At 37.2% G+C, this 20,719-nt stretch overlaps 1 protein-coding gene across 1 annotated transcript in view; it reads left to right on the top strand.

The window, feature by feature from the left end:
* Nucleotides 1–20,719, top strand: part of GLDC (glycine decarboxylase) — a 111,124-nt gene that overhangs the window by 69,414 nt on the left and 20,991 nt on the right. Inside the window, exons 16-20 of the mRNA XM_074197491.1 lie at nucleotides 6,300–6,375; nucleotides 12,013–12,138; nucleotides 13,941–14,090; nucleotides 16,728–16,840; nucleotides 19,891–20,032. Coding sequence (XP_074053592.1) covers nucleotides 6,300–6,375; nucleotides 12,013–12,138; nucleotides 13,941–14,090; nucleotides 16,728–16,840; nucleotides 19,891–20,032 — 607 coding nt within the window. The remainder of the gene's footprint in view (nucleotides 1–6,299; nucleotides 6,376–12,012; nucleotides 12,139–13,940; nucleotides 14,091–16,727; nucleotides 16,841–19,890; nucleotides 20,033–20,719) is intronic.

The following is a 20,719-nucleotide window of genomic DNA, read 5'->3' as shown; positions in this document are numbered from 1 at the left end:
CTTTGTCTCCCAAAAAAAACCTGCTAAATTTCTGCAAATTTGAATCCTTTTCCTTTATCTTTGATCTCTTTGGAATTCAGACCTAAATAGTGGAACTACTGGCCAAAGGGTATGCATAGTTTTAGGGCCCTTGGGCATTGCTCCAAAATATTCTTCAGAATGGTTGGATCAGTTCACAATTCTACCAATAGAGCATTAGTGGTACAATATTATTCTTTAAAAGAAACTATCCAGCCAAGAATGGTATTTATGATAATTAGATTAGTTCACATTCTACTGGATAGTAAGGCTTATAAAATGTTTTTCTTCCCACTTCCTTAGGAGGTAGGGAGTAAAGGTATTATCTGTTTAATAGGAAAAGACATTTCACAAAGCTAGCAAGAGTCAAAGTTGGGGTTTATTCCACCCCAAACCCCTTGTCTCCAAATTATCAGTGACCTTAAAAAAGCTGCGAAGTGTACCAAAAAAAAATGGAGAAATTTTACCCTCTAGTGGTTAAATACTGACACATCTGCACTGACCTGTTGGAATGGAGATCTCGATCTAACCATTGACTTCTGATTTGCTTATTTGTGGGCAATGATATTCTCATAGCAGATGACTGCCTAGTGATCAGGAGATCTCTACTCCTTTCTTGCTGATTTCTGCTCCTCTGAGTATCCTTCTCATCATTAAGATTTGGGGATGAAAATGGTTTTTGTATGTTTTTGTCTCTATCTTACATGGAGGTGGTGAAGCTTGGTTGGGTGACATTTTGTAGTAGGATGAGCCTTCTTTCCTACGAATGGGATGATCAGTGAATTAAAGATTAGAGTTAGAAGACTCCTTAGAAATAATCCAGCCAAACTCCTTAATTGGAAGCAGAAACTGAGGTCCATACAGAGTAATTGGCCAAGGTTATAAGAGTAGTGAGTAATAAGACCATCATTCAACTAACATTTATTAAAAACCTACTAACATGTGTAGGGAACCAGGGACCAGAGATTCAAGGGCAGAAATCAAACAGTCCCTCTGTTAAAGGGATAAACACCTGCACGAATAAATATAGTGTAAGGAAAACTGAGCATTGTTATCTGGGGTATCAGGGAGGTCTTCACAGAGGATGTTTATGAGAAAGCAGGCATGAAGAAGAGGCTATGAGAATGTACAGAGGCAGAAAATGGGCTGTTGAATTGAAAGTTTGACTCAAATGTATATGAATGAGGAAAGAATGAAATAATGAAAAAAAAGAATGAAATGAATAATTATTGAAATGAATGTAGGAGAGAAGCATATTGTGGAGGCAATTTAAATGCCTGTTCAAAGAGTTTTAATTTTATCCTATAGGCAAGGTGGACCCATGTTAGTTTTTTGAGTAGAGGAGATAATATGGTTAGAACTGTGCCTGAGGAAGAACACTTTGTCAGCTGGCTGAAGGACAGATTGGAAGAGAAGAGGCTCGAAGCAATGAGACATCAGTTAGGATGCTATTCCAGTAGGACATGTGAGAGGCAAGAACGTTTAAACCAAGGTGGTGATTGTATGAGTGAATATGAGACAAATATTAGAGATATTGGAGAAGAAGAATCAACAAGGGTTGGCATCTACTTGGATATGGTAGGGGAAGGAGAGAAAAGAATCAAGGACATTTCCGAAGTTGTAAAACTGGTTGACTAGAAAAATAGTGGTTCTTCTGCCATCCATTATCATAATTCCATATCAGATCCATTCTTGTCAATTTTTTGTTCTCCCAAGGAAATACAGCTAAATCCTCCTCCCCATTTAATGGTCAGCCATTCTCCAATTGATGGATACTTTGATAACTTTCAGATCTTTGCCACCACAAAAAGAATTGAGATATGTATATATATTTACAAATGAGTCTTTTTCCCTTTTTATCTTTTTGAAAAACAGGCCTAGAAGTGGTATACAGGTATGCAATATTTTTAACAGTCATTATTAGTTTTGCTCAGTTGTTGGCAGGAGTCTATCATTATATTTTAAGCAGTAGTTCAAAAATCCAAATTCCTTTTTCAGATGCTATATTCTTAAACAGCTGTATGCTGAAATTTATATACATATATACAAACATAATACATACATAATGTATGTATTACCAAACTGAAATATTATAATATATAATTTTGAACCTCAAATGGGTAAAATGGGCCTTAAATTTTAGCATCAACATGAAGCCACCTTCTAGACTTTCCATTTTCATCTGATCCACTGTACCTGAGGGCTGAAAAGTCCAAGGTGAAGAAAGATAAGGACTCTTTTTTTTCTGCCAACTTAGACACCTGGAACTTGGGTCGAGAAATCATATGTAGTTACTCCTAGCTATGTGTAAAGAATTGTTTAAGAATATTGAATTAACATTCTGTTTTTAATCCTGCCCCACTCATCTGAAACAGTCTGCTCATACCATTCCTCCTAAATGGTCTATTCTATGTTGAATGGTGTGGAAGCAGACTCATCCACTTTAGAAATCTGTTATATAATTAAGGGATAATATTTGTGGCAGAAGAGAAGACAGCAGTAAACACCTTCTGTGAGTGACTCATATTGAAGAGGGTGTTTGATGGAGGTGTTTGTTTTTGTTTTGTTTTGTTTTTTTAAATTACAAACTGAGATGTTTGAAAGAATCACAGAATCAGAACCAAACAGTCTCAGAGTTGGAACAGACCTTAAAGGCCATCTAATTCAACTCAAAAAATACCCTCCAAAAACAGCCCTAACAGATGGCCAAGTTTACAGTCTCTGCCTGTCTTAGTTTGAATAAATCTCTCTCTCAGCAAAGGCTCCAACAAGGGAAAAAAAGCAAAACTGTCTCAGTTCACAGTTGCTATCTTCCTATAGAACATGGGTCTTGTGAATACTAGAAATAGGGGACCAATTCCAATAAAAATGTTAGTGTCAGAGATGGAGGCTAGGGGTGGAAAAGAGTGAAATGATACTGAAGATCTGGTTATCAAAGTTCAGAATCAGTTCTGGGTTCTGGTTTCTTCTAAGAATATCATGAAGAGATATTTCTTCTAAGATTATCATGAAAAGAGTTTAATTTTAGTTCTATTTGATAATTATGGTAATTTTAGTTCTACAGAGGCTCATAGGTGTTAGAACTTCCTCTAGCCTCATTTTATATAATTCAGTATAACAATTTAATTTGTTCAGTACTTATTTCAGGTGCTAGGAATACAAAAACAAAACAAAAAGAAGTTTATATTCTTCTGAGGATACAAGTTGTAAACAGAAAATCATATGATCATATGCCATCTATACACATACATATACTTAAATATATACATCAAATATATAAATAAAAGTTTATATATTATATATTTACAATACAAATATAGTAAAAACCATATATGACATATTCTCCATAATATTTTATAATTATATACCTGCATATGTATATTTGTATGTATTATATATTTATGTGTAAATGTGTATAAAACTCATGATTATTTGGGGAAGCAGAAAGCACCTTAACTAAGGTCATACAGATATCAAATCTCAAAGTCAAGATCCAAACTCAAGTTACTGATTTCAAAGCCAGTAAATTTTCCACTTATGCCAGACTGCTTCATATTTTTGATTTTTTAAATTATAATGCTTGCTTAATAATAATATGATAACTGCCTAAGGTTTTAAAGCAAAAAATTTCCCTTACATTCTCATTGGAGTCTCATGACATCTTTTTGATGTAGGTTATTTCCATTTTATAGATGAAGAAATTGAGATTCATCAGTGGTAAGTCTCCAGTAAGCCAGGAAGTGGAATTTGAGCCCAAGTTTTCCTGACTCCAAAAGTAACATTTTATTTCATGCCTTAAATGTCATCTCATACTTTATAGAAAGATGAGTGTGATTTTAGAATGAATGTAGTTAGAAAAAGCAAAACCTAAAGGAAAAGCTTCACCAGCTTATTTCTTTTTTTAAAAATAAAAGTTATTCCTTTATTTTCTACTCCTTCCACATATATATTATTTTCTCTGAACATACTCCTATTTGTGATTTGCAAATATGCAGTGGTCTTTTTTTATTTCTCTTTTTATTTACCCATAGGTGGAGCTAGTAATCCCTCCAATAGGTTTTTCAACACATTGGGTTTTCCCATTTCATTGAAATTGTTATCATTCGTGCTTTCCACCTTTGAAGTTAAAGTACTACTAAATTTATGAGCTTCAAAGGCCAACAGCATTTAATGTTTCCATTTAAATCTTTAACAGACCATACTTTCTCACTCTCCCCCTTCTTAGAGGTCCTTCACCTTTCCTCTCACCTCCAGTACTCTCTTGGTCTAACTTACTTTTCCAGTTTCTCATCAAAAGGACTTTTATTAGAAATCACATGGACAAACTCAGAGGGAAAACAAAAACAAAGCAAAACTCCCTTACAGTGATTAGCATGGAAGCTGATACATACAGGCACTTAATAAATGTTGACTGATTTGACTGAAAAAAAAGTGATACCTTTGTTGTGACTGAGCTTTGTACTTCCAACCCTTTTCTCTATTTATACTTCTTTTAGCTCTATGTCCCCAGGACATCGCCTTGAACCATTTCATTTGGTCTCTAACACTCTAGCCCTAGAACAGGGCTAATTTAAAATTATGTTTCTTTGTGAACAATTTAGAATAAATCCTTAGGTTCATTTGTGGAGGTTGTGTATTCTAGTGGAACATGCATCGGATCTGAAGTCAGAGGATGTCAGTCCGCCTCTAGTCAGTGGTTCCTGACTAGCTGTGGAACCTTTGGGAAAGAGTTTGCTTTTTTGTGAGACCTAAGTTTTCTCCTTCTTAAAAAAAAAGACTGTACTAGATTGTCTCTTAAGGTAGTATCTTCTTATAAAAAATAATCCTATATTGTTTTTAAACTCATTCAATCCTGGGACTATTCTTAACTGCTTCTTTTGGCTTCTTTTCTATTTTATAAATGCAAGTTGATTGAATGATTTGGCATCTTTTTGTGTAGATAACAAGGTTTGGATAAGACACAGTCCCTTATGTCTTTAATGGTCAGTTATTTTTAATGTTCTTGTGTGTTTGGCAGGGGATGGGGGCAGGAAGACAGTTTCCCCCTTCTCTTTGATTTTTATCTATTGTTTTCTGAGGGGGTGTGTTATGTATAGTCGCTGCCATCTTGACTGGAGAGCCTGATAGATACTATAATATAGCTAACATTCACATAGCACTTTCAGAATTACAAAACACTTTACAGACCTCTCATTTAATTCTTTCAACACCCTGGTAAGGTAGGATGTTCAGGGGTCATAACTGGTGATGATGGTGGTGGTTATTGCTATATATTAGAAGGTCCTAACTTCTAAATATGCGACAGAGTTGGGAACTTGATGACAGGTCCAATATGATGATAAGTCCAATTCTATCACATGGACCAGCCTTACAGATCTGGGACCAGTTTGCTGTATTCATAAAGACAAGGCAGAATCCAGGATTTAAACCAAGACTCAACAACCTTTTGGAAGCAGCTTTCCAAGTTTTCATTTCTTTACTCCCTTTCCACTGGCTGAGGTGGGGGGGCAGGAATAGTGATAAGAGAGTCACCTATAGAAATTGCTGTGGTTGTGGTATGAAGAGAATTACTCAGGGACATCTTGGAAAATTCTCTCTTGAGATTTGGGGTTTCAATCAAACAAACCCACTAAGTGTTCAAGAAAATCATCTCAAGATGGTGAGTTCTTAGCTATGGAGAAGGCTTATCTAAGTCCTACCTTGGGAACTTGGGTCTAGCTATAGGATCAGGCAGAGGCTGCTCCTTGACCACTCTTTATAAAATCCATAAGCCTCTGGGAAGGGAAACACCTTATATAGCTATCAACTTATGCTTTCACTTATTTTATTGGGGATTGTTTCTTTTATTTTTGTATTCCCATCACCCTGTGGAATGAATGGAGCATAGTAGTTGACTGACTGATTGTATAAGTACAGAGCACTGTCCTGGGTCCTGGAGGTGATATAAGATTTAGAATAGGCTTAGCTCTTGTGTTCATAATAGTCAGTAGTTGACTTTAATAATCTTTAATAATTTTAATAATCTTAAAACTGCATAAGACTTTTTGAACACCCTGTTTATGCTCTTTAGAACTTCTGCTGTGACTTTACAGCACTGATTATTGTAATTTCTCAGAACATTCTTTTTAGGTTACTTCCTGATTTCAAATAGGTAAGATTGTCCCATTAAATGATCTCTGAATACTGTGTAGTGATATTATTATATTGTAATTACTGTACTCCCCTCCCCATGACATAATTGTCAGCCTGACCTTTGTTCTCTCTCTTTGTTCTTTTTGCAGTGGAGCCCAGGGAGAATATACTGGATTGGCAGCAATCAAGGCTTATTTAAACAGAAAAGGAGAGCATCATAGAAGTGTGAGTGTGGGCAAGGGGTAGGCTTGGGGAAAAGGAGGGGCAGTAAAAGAATAGAGTTGCCCAAACCTCTGTGGTTCTAACTCTCCTATCTGTAAAACTGGGAATGGTGACTCTTGCCTTTCAAATATTTCATGGGGCCATTTTGAAGAATATATGTTCAGGGGTGGCCAGGTGGCGCAGTGGATAGAGCACCGGCCCTGGAGTCAGGAGGACCTGAGTTCAAATCCAGCCTCAGACACTTAATAATTACCTAGCTATGTGGCCTTGGGCAAACCACTTAACCCCATTGCCTCGCAAAAAAAAAAAAAAGAAAAGAAAAAGAAAAAAGAAGAAAAGAAAAGAAATATATGTTTAGATCAAAATTCTATCAACCTGACTCTGGACTTCCTTTCTGGTGCCTGCCCAGAATGATTCTGGGTACATAATAAGTGCTTAAAAAATATTGTTGAATGAATGAATAAAGGAATAAATCGTTTCCTGGTAAGTGAAGCTCATGCCCACAGAATAGACAACAGAAAGAGTACATGTTTTTTGTATTTTCTGCCTTGCTATTGTTTGGAGTGCTTTTGATCTTATGTGGCTTTGCTGACCTCCCCACGTGTCTCTGGCCTCCTGCTTCTCTGAGTAAATGTTCCGGCTACTGAGCCAACTTTGTGTAGGAGCTATCAGATGCAACAGGGGTCTATTGTTTGGGCCAGCAGGTGCTAAGGTCTTCTATCGAATTTATTTAATCCCCAACAGCAATTGGATTATATATCCAATTGGAAAGGGATTTTATATCTCAATGTTTTCAGATGTGGTGGAGAGAGGTAGGATCAGTTTGTAACTGATTCCTAGCTAGAACTTCTTTTGAATTATGAATGGAACTACAAATGATGGTGTGTCCAGATGGTACAATAGAGGGATGGTGATGTTGAGTGGACGGTGTATACAGAAGTGAATGCATTTCTGATGGAGTTTGCTTACTATTCTTTTAGTGGTTGATTTTGCTTGACTTAAACATTTTTGAAATCTAGAAATTTTCTGCTTAAAAAGCAAGATAAAAAGCAAACAGAACACTCCACTTTTTTTTTCTATTTTTCCTCTGTTCACTTCTCCTGCCCTTACAAGTATGTGTATCTTGATTGCTTTGCCCTGATTGATGAATAGAGATTAGTTTAAAGGTTTCTCCAAATTTGATTAAGTTTTTTTAATCAAAAATTTGGAATTTTTTTTTTCTATCTTGAGCAAGAGCACAATTCTAATTAGGGAATTTCAAAGTAAACCAATGCCTTCAATCTAAGCACCCTCCTGTACAACCTATATCAGATTGCTTGCTGCCATGGGGAGGGGGGAGGGAAGAGAGGGTGGTAAAAAATGTGGAACTCAAAAGCTTGCAAAAGAATGAATGTTCAAAATTATCTTTGGAGATTGGATAATTGGAAAAAAAATTTTAAAAAATCTAGTCTCCTTCCTTTCCCAGAGACAAGTGAAGGAATTGAAATTCAATGATGGCGTGTCTTACCTAGAATCATATGGATGGTTAGTGGCAGAGCTGGGAATAGAATCAAGATCTCCTGGCTAATAACCCACTGCCTCTAAACTGTACTGTGCTTCATGCTTCCTTCACACTTTCAGAAAACTTCCCACCTAACACCACAAATAGCAATGAATCTCCAAATCCTGGGGGAAACCGAAGAAAAGGTTGAGGAAAGAAAACCAAAGACCTTCTTGTAATATTTTTTTTACCAGACTTTTGATTTCATTGGTCTAGGGAAATATCACAAAGTAGCATTTTCAGTAATTTTATAATTTTATGAGACTTGCCTTAGGCATTTGAGGTGAAGTAACTTTTCAGGTTCACCCAAGCCACTGTGTGTCTGAAGAAGGAAAATTAATTACTTAAAGGAAAAATCTCCTATGACTCACTGAACCTTCTGCCCTTCCTTTTTCTTCCTTGTTCAAGCATCTTACATGGTCTCACAATTTTTTTGTGCATGCCGTATTTCCCTTTTAACATCCTCATCAACATTTTTAAAAATAACTAAAACTGTATTAGGTTTCATTTTATTTTGAGTCATGTATAAGAAAAGTCCAATCTTTTGTCTCCTCAATTCTAGGAACATGATGTTTTGTACTAACTGCAGTACCAAAAAAAAACGGGAACAATTTCTACTCTTTCTTTGTAAAAATAGATGTAATATGCTTGAAAGTCTGTGGTCCTTTCTAGATCAAAGGCTCCATTTGAGGCTGGCTTTTCCATTTATCAAAGGGAAAGATAAGGAAGGTCATGATCAATAAAACAGATGGAGAGAATTTTTTTTCTTTTTCTGTTATGCAGCGCTAACTTAGCATGTTGTAATGGCTCCCAAGAAATATATCTTCTCTATGTAAGATCATGAATTAGGAATGAATTTAGCTTAGGTAACAGTCTGAGTTTCTTTAACATTTCTTTTGGCGAAACATAGGAGGTTTGTATATGAGTATGGATATGTATGTATGTAAGTATGCGTTTATGTATTCATACATGTATGTGCCTGGGGTAGCCTGGAACCAACTAGAATCTCTCTGGAGAGCCACTTGATAAATTTTCTTTTCTTTTCTTTTTAATTTTTTTTATTTTTTAAGGCAATGGGGTTAATTGACTTGCCCAAGGTCACACAGCTAGTTAATTATTAAGTGTCTGAGGCCAGATTTGAACTCAGGTACTCCTGACTCCAGGGCTGGTGCTCTATCCACTGCCCCCACTTGATAAATTTTCCATGTGAGAATTTATACCTTAGAAATTTGGAAATATGACAAATCAGGGCTTGACCTGTTGTTTTGTTGAACATCTAGGCCTAAGAAAGTGTCAATAGCACTGATGAAACTTAGTGTGCCCACTACTTTTCTTTTTGAGACAACGGGGTTGTGTCTTATCAAGAGTTATACAGCTAGATTTGAACTCAGGTTCTTCTGACTGCAGGGCCAATGTGCTACCAACTATACCACCTAGCTGTCCCTGCCATCTATTTTCTGGCAGCTTTATTAAACATTTTCCAGTATACGCTTCATTCATACATTCTGTCAAATGGTCAGTTACCAGTTAAGGAGGGAAAATTAAATGGTAGCAGTTGTAGTAGTTATAACTATAGTCATAGTCATAGTAGTGGTGGTGGTAGTAAATGCTAATAATATTTTTATTTAAAGGTTACAAAGCACTCATTAATTCATTTGAGCTGTGAAGTTGCTATCACAGGTATTATTATTAGTTTATAGATGAGGACAAGGTTAATTGATTTGTCCATGGTCACTCAGATCTAGCTCAGGGTCCTATATTAGGTGTCAGGGGAGGGATTAAAAACATATCTTCCAGAGTCCAAGTCTAGACCTCTATTTTTGAAAAATTTTATTTAAAACACTAACTCATTGATATTATTTAATTTGTACATATTTCCTCATTTGAGCCCTATAACATCTCTGAAAAGTAGGTACTGAAATTTTTTACACATATTATTATTCCCATTTTATATATGAGGAATGTGAGACTTGTCTATGGTTACAAGAACTAGTAAGTACCAGAATCAGGTCTTGAACCCAGATCAGATATTTCTGATTTCAAAGCTGACCTTCTAATCAGTATGGCATAATTCAGTTGATTGTAATTATTATTATTAGTATTATTATTTAGTTTTTGAATGGGGTTAAGTGGCTTGCCCAAGGCCACACAGCTAGGTTATTATTAAATGTCTGAGGCTGGATTTGAACTCAGGTACTCCTGACTCCAAGGCCAGTGCTCTATCCACTGCGTCATCTAGCTGCCCTGTAATTATTATTATCATCATTATTCTTATTTAGAAAAGAAAGAGCATTGTCCTTGTGGTCAGGAATGAATATATGAATGAAAAAAACATTATTATTTTTTACACTCTGCAAAACATTGGGCTAAGCATTGTAGATACACAGAGAAATGTGAAACACTCTTTCTCCTAAGGCAGGGTGGAGGTGTGTATGATGGGGGAAACAATAAATATAGGTAATTTCAGCTAAGTGTCAGATAGGAAAATCCAGTGGTCCTGGCACAAGATGTTGCTGCTGCAAAGTAAATGGTAATACTTGATCTTTAGTGCCATTCTGAATGATAAAACCATCTCTATTTCTGATATTGGAACATGTGATAGTGTCAAGAATTTAGTAATGAACATCTTTTTCGTTTTTAGATTTCAAATAGCTATGGGTGCTGAGGAGATAGGTTATATGGTCTTTAAAGGCATTTGCTAGGTCTTATCTCCATAAAACTTGTCCCCATGACTGACAGCTGTGGGGTTCAGGCTGGTAGCAGGGTTAGGAAAGTGGTGGTGGTAGTGGAGGAGAGTGGGGTGGGTGCTACTATTCCTGGAACTGTAGGACTTAACTGTCAGAGGTATTGATGAGTTGTTCCCCTGGACAAAGTCTGTAGGATCCATAATGAAGATAGGGGCAGTGGTCTAGATCAGAAAGACCTAGAGTCAAATCCTGACCCTGATGCTAAATAGAGATGTGACCATGGACAAATCACTTAATCTCTTTGTATATCAAGCAGGTCCCTGGCCTTCCCTATTAGAATTGTACTGCAGAGGGAGTTCTCACACTGGAAACTCCCCACATGACTGAAATCACTAATCCTTCCTCTAGTCTTACTTTTAATGTTATCACTATGTATATCATTCTAATTCTTCACCCTGCATTCATTAACTTTTCATATGTCTTTGTGTTTTTCATAATTGTCCTTTCTTAGACTTTTAATATACTATAATTTATTCTGTTATTCTCCTACTAGTGATTTTCAGGGTTTTTGGTTTTTTGGGGGGTGGTATTTATTTTTTTTGCAATTGTAAATAAGGCCGTTATGAAGTTTCTGCTTCATTGGTATGCCTTGGCCATAGGTGTTCAATAAATATTGATTAAATAATTAGTATGCTGAAACTGAAAGATTCTCTGTCTTCCTTTTTTAACAACTTTCATCTCATCCCAGGTTAACCAGTAACCTACAAAACAGAGAGTGCTTTTTAAGCAACAACGGATTTGGCATTTAAGTCTGAAAGATTTTGCTTGTGGCCTTGTGGTTTTCTGATTAATTGGGTTTAGAGTACCTCTGTCACTGTAATGTTTGAACAAATTAATTTGAACTTATGGAAAATCAGCTGATTCATTTCCCTGGGGTAGCAACAGACTTTTGATCCAGACAACTCAGATGGGAATGAAGTTATTGTTTTTCAGTCTACCTCCATTGTATTTATGTTTTATGCATAAGACAAGATTGAAACCAAAGCCATGACAGTTTGGGGGGATGGCATGTGAGAGGGGAAGTTGTACTAATATTCTGAACATCTGCACTGTCTTTAAGGAAAATAGAACATTGAGGGGGAAGAGACTGAAATTAGAGCTATTCCTTTTTCTTTCCTCTGAACAATTTGTAACCAAGAAAGCTTATCAGTTCATAACAAATAGCACATTTATAAAACACCACCCAGTGAGCAGTTCATTTAGTTATTGTTTATACAGTGCACATCTGGATGAACTTTCATTCTTCCTTAACATTATTACTGTTTTATAAAATTGATGGTTTTAAAGTTTTTTAGAACCTTTTTTTTAAACCTTCATTCTTCTCTACCCCCTGCCCATTTTTCATTTCCAAAGGTCTGCCTTATTCCTAAATCTGCACATGGTACCAACCCTGCAAGCGCCCAGATGGCAGGGATGAAGATTCAGCCAGTGGAGGTGGATAAGAATGGGAGTATTGACATAGTTCATCTCAGAGCCATGGTAAGAACAGTTCCTACCTTTAATGACTCTTGGAGGGTTGGGATGATGGAAGGGGGCAAGGGACCTGTGTATATCTGAGAGTGCCTTCTCTCCTCCTTGGTTTCCTAACTTCAATTGAGATCTATTTTATGAGTATATGAGCAGTCTTTTTTTTTTTTTAGTTTTTTCAAGGCAATGGGGTTAAGTGGCTTGCCCAAGGCCACACAGCTAGGCAATTATTAAGTGTCTGAAGCCAGATTTGAACTTAGGTACTCCTGACTCCAGAGCTGGTGCTCTATCCACTGAGCCACCTAGCCGCCTTTTATGAGCAGTCTTAAGGAAAGTGGCCCTGGATTAGAAGTCAATCACCTACACCAGCATATAAGAAAATGGCAGCAAGGACCTTTGGTCCTAGAGTAACTTGCCCATGGTTGATTTCCATCCCTTTTCTCCAGTTTAGAGAACGGTCAGATGATTAAAATATATCCCCTCCTCTGAATAATGAATTTGAAGAGTCTTTGTATAAGCAGGTGAATCAATTTTTGGTAGTCTTAAGACATTCTGTTCTTATCCCTTCTCTCCTCACCCCTTTTTGTTCTCAAGGACGTCAGGCTCACTTTTAAGCCTTCTGATGACAGGAATAAAGCATCTTTGCAAATTACTGCAATGTCTGTAGAAGGGTTTCAGCCTTCACCTGCTGAAAGTTTCAGACTGTCTTCTTCGGTCCTCCCTGCCCCCTTCCCAAATCCTTGGCAAAGGCGTTGCCTAGCAACCATATCTGCTTGCTGCCAGTAGACTAGCAAGCCGGGGAATCTTGAGAGTGTAGAGAAAATAACTTGAATAGATTTGCCTGTTCAGGTTATTAGGCTGAGGGACTAGGAGCTTTCTGTGGTTGCCTTCCAGGGGAAAGGGAAGATTCCACCGCTCTGCTCATCCTTGCTGCCCTGCCCCCATCTTCCTTCCTTCCTTCCTCGGGTCATTCTGACAAAGGTTCTTTGCTTTAGGGCGCATTTTATAAGAACATCCACTATATGATGCAATCACTTTGAGTAGTTGTGGGGTTGTTGTTGTTTGGCCTTAATTATCCCATAAACCTAGGTCTATCAACCCAACAAAATTTGGTTTTTCTGTATATCTGTGTTTTATCATGAGGTCAAAGACAAGATTTCTTCATCTGTTTCTTCAGGGAAATAAAGGAAAGGAAAATACCTGAGCAAGGGGGAAGAAAGTGCTAGATTCACTATACCTAAATAAAGGAAATGGAAAGGTTGAGACAGTAATCTGGTGGGATTTCAGGCAATTTTATGAATTAAAAGGCCTAAGACTAGGGTTTTAATGACAGTAACAGGTAGCATTTATCTAGTACATTAAGATTCACAAAGCATGTGATAAATATTATCTCATTTTATCCTCACAGTAACCCTGAATCACAGTGGGTGCAATCCTTACTTCTGTTTTATAGATGAGGAGATAGAGGCAAAGCTTATGTGACTTTCCCAAGGTCCTACAGCTAGCAAACATCAGAGATCAGAATTGAAATCAGGACTTGCTGGCTCCAAAGTCCACCACCTTATCTATTGCTCTACCTACATGCCTAGGATTAGTAGAAAAGGAGTTGACTTTGAAGTTGAGCCGAAGTTCTTATTCCCATTTCTGCTCTTAACCGTGCGACCTTGGAGACATCACCCAATCATCTGGACTTCAGTTTCCTTATCTGTAACATGAAGACTTTGGATTAAATAATTTTCCAAATTCCAAATTCTATGATTCTATGTTTTTTCCTATTCTGAAGGTGTATTAGCCTCTAATTTTCTGTTCTATAGGTGGATAAGCATAAAGAGAACTTGGCAGCCATCATGATCACTTACCCATCCACCAATGGGGTATTTGAGGAGAATATCAGTGATGTGTGTGACCTCATTCATCAACATGGAGGTCAGGTTTACCTGGATGGAGCAAATATGAATGCACAGGTGGGATGATCTTTTCCTTCCTTTTTATTTTTTCTGCCATCATCTTGGTACATCTCCTCATTCCCACCAGGGCTATTGCAATAGCTTTTGAGGGGGTCTTCTATTCTCCCTCCTTTGTAGCTCTTTCTCTATAAGATACCAGAACAATATTTCTTTTTTTAAAATTAAAATTGTATCAATGCTTTTTTTTGATATCACCATTGTTCTGAAATATGCCTACCTTAACCTGCCATCTTGTAATCCTTCCCTCTTAACAAGGGAAAACGGTTGAGCAAAGTTGATTAATATGGTAAATCCATCTGACATAACAATGCAACATTCTGCATTGATTGTCTCCCACCTCTCCAACGAAAGGTCAGAGTAACCTCCATCTCTTTTCTGAGACCAAGATTAGTCAATGCAACTGCACAACCTTTAGTGTTCCTTTTGTTTACATTCTATTGTATTTGGGATTTGTTTGTTCTTTTTTCTCTTGATGAACAATCTAGTTTTGTACCTAGAACTGGTCTGGTTATTGCTTCTCAAGAGTTTTGAAGTGTCTGCTTTTCCTGGAAGTCAAGGCCCTCCATAGCCTGACTTTTGAGACCCTATCTTTTATTATTGTCTCTGTCCTGACTCTGCAGCATGACTTAACTTAGGCTGTGCCTGATGCTTGGAAGACCTTTCGTTCCTGGCTTAGCCTACTGAATTTATTTTAAAGGCCACCCCTCCATGGAACTTCTTTTCCTTCAGGACTTTATATAACAACTGTGTTTTGAACTTAGCTTGTAACAGCTTGCATTTTTTTATGATTTCTATTTAGAATCTTGGTTTAGGGAAGGCGCTAATCCCTCCTTCATGGACATGAGAGCCTAATGGGGGAATATATATTGTCTAAATTTTGTATCTTCACCAGTATCTAGCATATTACTCTGTCCACAGTAGGCACTTGATAAATGGGTTTTGAATAAATGAATTTAAAAGAGGTCTCTCTATAAACTAAGTCATCTCTGATAAACCTGCAATTTTAATGAAAAAAAATTTTCTTTTTACCTTCTTCATTGGATGAAGTAACACACAATACTTGAATCTCATAGATTTAGATCTGAAAAGAGCTTTAGAGATCATTTAATATACCACCTCCTTTTTCAGATGAGGACCCAGAAGAAATTGTGTCTTCCTCCCATATGTTTTCAGTATCTGAGTTGGGTTTTGAATCCAGGTCCCCAGACTTCAAAGATTTTTATCATACTGGCTTTTTTTCTTTGTTGTTTACATCTGGTTTCATTCACTGCTCCCCATTTCAGCAGGATATCAAATCTTGGAGTCCTGGGGAAGGAGATCCAGAATGGATATTTCTCCAGCAAGTTTGGCAGATGGTGAAAGAGCCCTTTGGGGGCAGCCTCTGGCTGGATGGACTGCAAGAGCTTGTTCCTTATTGTTCTGGCTTGAGGTGCTTGCTGGTTCCTTAGCAGACTGGGACACCAGCATTTTCCCTCTCAGTTGCTTGGCTTGTTCATCTGGAAAGTAGAGATGGATATGCATGTCCTAGGGGGTGATGTGATGAATTCTTTGGTTTTTGTAACATGCTCTGCTGATAAAACACAGTGGGGAGTATGAGTCTATACTGATCCGCTTAATAGTCTCCTGCATATATTGAGCTTGCCATCTCATATTGTTATTCCCTTCTCTACGCTTCTCACTGACTCTTTTAAAGACACAGTGCATACACAGCCCATTTCTTTTTAGGCTTAAAAAAAACACCCAACCCTGAGTCCACGCTTTAAGTATAGAATTTTAAGAAAGTCACTCTCTGCCATATTCAAAATAGGAATGATTGTGAAATAATTTGAACTGGTGTCAAATTTTGACTGATGCAGTTAGCATCAGGGGTAGTTTATTATTTCCAGGTCATTTTCTTTCTTAAAGGTATAGGACCTAGGGTTTAAACCCCAGTTTTTCTTGTTACTACCTAAAAGACTTAGAAAGTCAATTTCTCTCTGTTTCCTCAACTATAAAAATGAGATGGTTAGACTAGATGGTGTGAAGTTGTTGAGTGCCTTGAATACCAGGGATATTATTTTGGGAACAACTAGAAATTTCTGAGTAGAAGAGTACAATATTGAAATCTGTGCATAAAAATAGATATATTTTGGTGGATGAAAAGTAGCATCAAAGGAAGAGAGTAGAGACAAGAAGATCTGATAGAAGGCTATTACAGGAAGGGGTGTAGTAAGTATTCTTTTCTATCACAGGCATTGTAGGGAGGAAGGTGAAAATGGTGGAATGACCTTGGGTCCTTCCCTGCTCCTTGCTGTTCACAATGGTAATGATGAAAGACTTGGACTGGACCACTAAAGATCCTTTGACTCTAGAGTCTATGATCCTAGGATGATCTTTCCAGTCTTAAATCCTATCTTCAATTCACTCCTAAAAAGAAGTTAGAACCAAGGATTAACCATCGTAGCCTATGTGCATAACAGTAGTTAGATGGTTCAGTGGATAGAGGGTACCATGAGTAACCTTGACATAATGCTGTTGATCAACTAGTCTTTGAACAGCTCTTTTGGAGGGAGATTGTTTTTTGGGGGGGAGGGTTCTCTAATATTTTCCTTTCTGCACCCAGTGATTGTTTCCTCTTTTATTTATCTTGGCCAGGTGGGACTCTGCCGTCCTGGAGACTTTGGCTCTGATGTCTCACATTTAAACCTTCACAAGACGTTCTGCATTCCCCATGGTGGCGGTGGGCCTGGAATGGGACCCATTGGTGTGTGAGTTCCTAGGCATGGCTCTGGGATCCCAGGGGAGGGATACAATATGATAGGTAGCTGACTTCCCGTGCTTCCTCTCTGGGAATTTTTCTGTACCTTTTCTCTTTCTTCACCCATCTTGTTTTCAGACTGATGATAGCAAAGCAAAAGTGGAGCAAAATGGAAAGAGATCTAGAGCTGATGTGAGAGACCTTGGTTTCGAATTCTAACTCTGTGATCCTGGTTAAATTCTTTCCTCTTTCTGACCCCTAAAGCTCTTAATCCCATCAATCTAAAAGCAAGTCAGCTGCTCTAATTTATCTCGAAGGAAACAGGATTGAAATACCCATTTTCTTCTTTCAAAAAGAAGAAATGCTAATTTTTGCCTTTGCAATAAGTGTCAGCGCCTCTTAATCATTAAGAACTACTTTAAAGAAAAGCGTCATTTGATGGACCCTTGTTATTTCCAAATCTGGGATAGTCCAGTAATGTGGACAAAATTTTCTAGAAATTAGCAGTTGTCTACAAGACATAGAATTTTTGGAGTTTTTTTGCTTTTATTATTTTTGGAGGCAGAGCAGCTGGGTGGTGCAATGAATGGATAGAATGCTGGGTTAGGAAGACCTAAGTTAAAATACAGCCCCAGACACTAACTAGCTCTGTGACCTTGGGAAAGTCACATAATCCTATTTGCCTCAGCTTCCTCATCTGTAAAACAAGCTGGAGAGGGAAATGACAAACCACTCTAGTATTTTTGCCAAAGAAAACCCCAAATGAGGTCAGAAAGAGTTGGACACAAATGAAAAATCACTTAACATAATTTTTAGAGAGAAGTTCAGTTCAAGCCAGATGTCCTTAGATAAACTAAATTCTAAAGAAATGACATCTTAGTAGAAGAGATGATTCAACTGCAAATAATAAAGATACTGAGCTTTGAATCATAACTGACATTTAGGTAATAGGATTATTATATGATATATATTTATAGATGAAGGGAATCTTAGATATTATCTAGACCTGTTTTGCAAAATAATCAGTGAACAAATATTTGTTAATTTGTTTTTTTCAGGTTTTTTAAAGTGAAACCTATAGAAGTAAAGTGATTTACTGAAAGCCACACCTGAGGGCTTCACATTTCATATCCAATTACAAAGTGAATTCCAGTCACATCTTTTACGTGAGATAGCTCTTTATTCAATTGTCATTTCTCAGATACAAGTCTTCATTATTACCTGCCTGGATGATTTTTAATAGGAACATCTTCCCACTTTCACTCTCTTCCCCTTCATTCCTTCCTTGATACAATTAAAACTCTTTCTCATATTTAAATCTGATCATGTTATATCCACTTTGGTGACTCCCTGGTAAAAGAATTCAGTAAAATGAATCCTGTGCTTGGCATTCAACCTTTTTCAACCTTTTATTATATTAGCTTTCCTAGTCTTATTTCATATGAATCTGGAGTACACCCAAGTTCCCCTTATCAATCCTTACCACCTCCCCACATGTATTGTGTTTTCTTGTCTCATTACCTTTGTTCATACCTGGAATTCCCTCTTTGACTTCAAAACTCAATTCAAATGACTCCACTTCCATGAAGCCTGCCCAGATATCCCTATCAGTAAAGAATTTACCTCCCCAGACTTCACATAGTTTTTTTGCTTGACAGCCCTACAATACATTTTTCAATTATAGTAATAATTATGATTGTATCTTTTGTATCCCTACTATAAGCTACATGGATTTAGGGACTGTGTCTTATTGACCTTGAGTTCCTCTTCCCTCACTAAGCTCAATGAGTGCTTGACAGTGGGGCACAGTGGAAACAGCACTGGCCTTGGAGTCAGGAGAACCTGAGTCCAAATTTCATCTCAGGTACTTATTAGCTATATGACCCTGGACAAGTCACTAAACCCAGATTGTGTCCTACTTCCCACCCTACCAAAATTTAAAAAAAGCTTGACAAGTGTCTGAGGGAATGAATGGAAGTAGTGGGGTAAAAATTTGATTCTAGGACTTTTCACTGCCCATATAACCAATAGTATGGATGGACACCATTTCAAATTTTAGTAGTTGTAGCACTTCTTTTACTGAAAAAAAGCCTTTTTCCTAAAAGACTTTCACAACTTAAATGAAGTTGATTTACAAAAAAAATTTCCCAAAACACTGTCAACACTGACCAATGACTTCAATCTATAGAAGTCACCTTTTCCCAGATTGGAATCTTACTTTATATTTGATGAGCTGGGAGGAAAGAATGTCATTGTTAGGAATAAAACCAAGTAAAAAGCCATACCAAATATCAAGAAATACTTGTTAATTGTTAATTCACTCAGATTATGAAGTTGAAATTAACTCCTGTGATAAATGGTGTGGACAACCACTTCCTGAAGGCTTTGAAAAGAAGATTTAGTTCATTTCTTCAGCAATGTGCTATAGTGCTACAGGGAGAGTGGGCAGATAACTGACTACTTACTGGTTCTGAGCTGAAATTAGGATTATTTATTTAAATATGGGGTAGCTAGGTGGTGAAGTGGATAGTGCTGGATATGGAAAACTCATCTTCTTGAATTCAAATCTGGCCTAGTTGTGTGACACTGTGAAAGTGACTTAGCCTTTGCCTGCCTCAGTTTCCTCAATTATAAAATGGGAATAATAGCAGCAACTACCTCCTAGATTGTTTAGAGGATCATATAAAATGGTATATGTAAAACACTTAAAATAGTGCTTGGTATGTTGTAGGCACCATGCAAACACCAGCCTTATTATTATTATTTATTATCAATTATTTGTTATTTAATTAATTATTATTAATTAATAATAATAATAATTAATCTGAGAAGCAGCATAATAAATTAGAGGACTTGGCTCTGAATCAGAAAGACCTGGGTTCAAATTTGACATTTAGCTGTCTGAGCATGGACAAGTAACTTAACCTTTTGAGAAAGAGTTGGACTAGAGGGTCCCTAAAGCCCTTCCCAGTTTCAAATCTATGATCTTCCCTGTAAACCATGTAAATAAATTGTTGTATTTCTTTGTGCATTTTTTTCAAGTTTTTTTTAATTATCTAGGAAGAAGCATCTTGCTCCTTTTCTACCAAACCATCCAGTCATCCCAATAATGCTGGATAAAGATGGGCACCCTTTGGGAACTGTCAGTGCTGCTCCCTGGGGATCCAGTGCCATTTTGCCAATTTCTTGGGCGTATATTAAGGTGAGGAACATCTTTCAGCAGTGGTGTGTGTGGGGGGTATGCTTGTAAATGTGGAAATTCCTTAATTAATGTTCCAAAGCTAATGGTAACAGGCCTAGTGTACAAGGACCCGTGACAGCAAAGTTTAAGTACAGAAGAAATGGAAGAAGACAAGAGGAAAATGGGAGATGGAAGTGTAGTAGATAGTACAATTGTAGATTTAGAGCTAGAAACAAACCTAGAGATTTTCTAGTTCAACCCTCTTACTTTATAGGTGGGGAACCGAAGCTTAGTGAGAAGTTGTTTGCTCAAGGTCATATAGATACAAAATGGCAGAACCAAAAGTCAAACCCAGGCCTTTTGATTCTCAAGCCAGAACTCCCCCTGTAATGCGTGAAAGGAAATGTAATGACAAGGTTAATGATCAGGGACCTCTGAAGCTTGATTGTGAAAGACCTTGAATGCCAGAAACAGGAATTACTTGAAGAAATCATAAACAGATATGACCATGTTGTTGACAAGTGGATCTCAGTGTTAGACCAAACTCATCCCAATTAGATATGATTAGTTATACTGTCACCCATTTACCATTTAAAAGTGATACCAATGCTTATGAGTATTGGGATTCGATTGTCCCTGGGATCCTTCTCTCAGCTCTAAATCTATTATCTTGTGATCTTCTTATTCTAATATATTCTTTGAGCAAAA

Source organism: Macrotis lagotis, chromosome 8 (genome assembly GCF_037893015.1).
Source record: "Macrotis lagotis isolate mMagLag1 chromosome 8, bilby.v1.9.chrom.fasta, whole genome shotgun sequence".
Lineage (NCBI taxonomy): Eukaryota > Metazoa > Chordata > Mammalia > Peramelemorphia > Peramelidae > Macrotis > Macrotis lagotis.
This window is presented reverse-complemented; position numbering and strand designations above follow the sequence as displayed.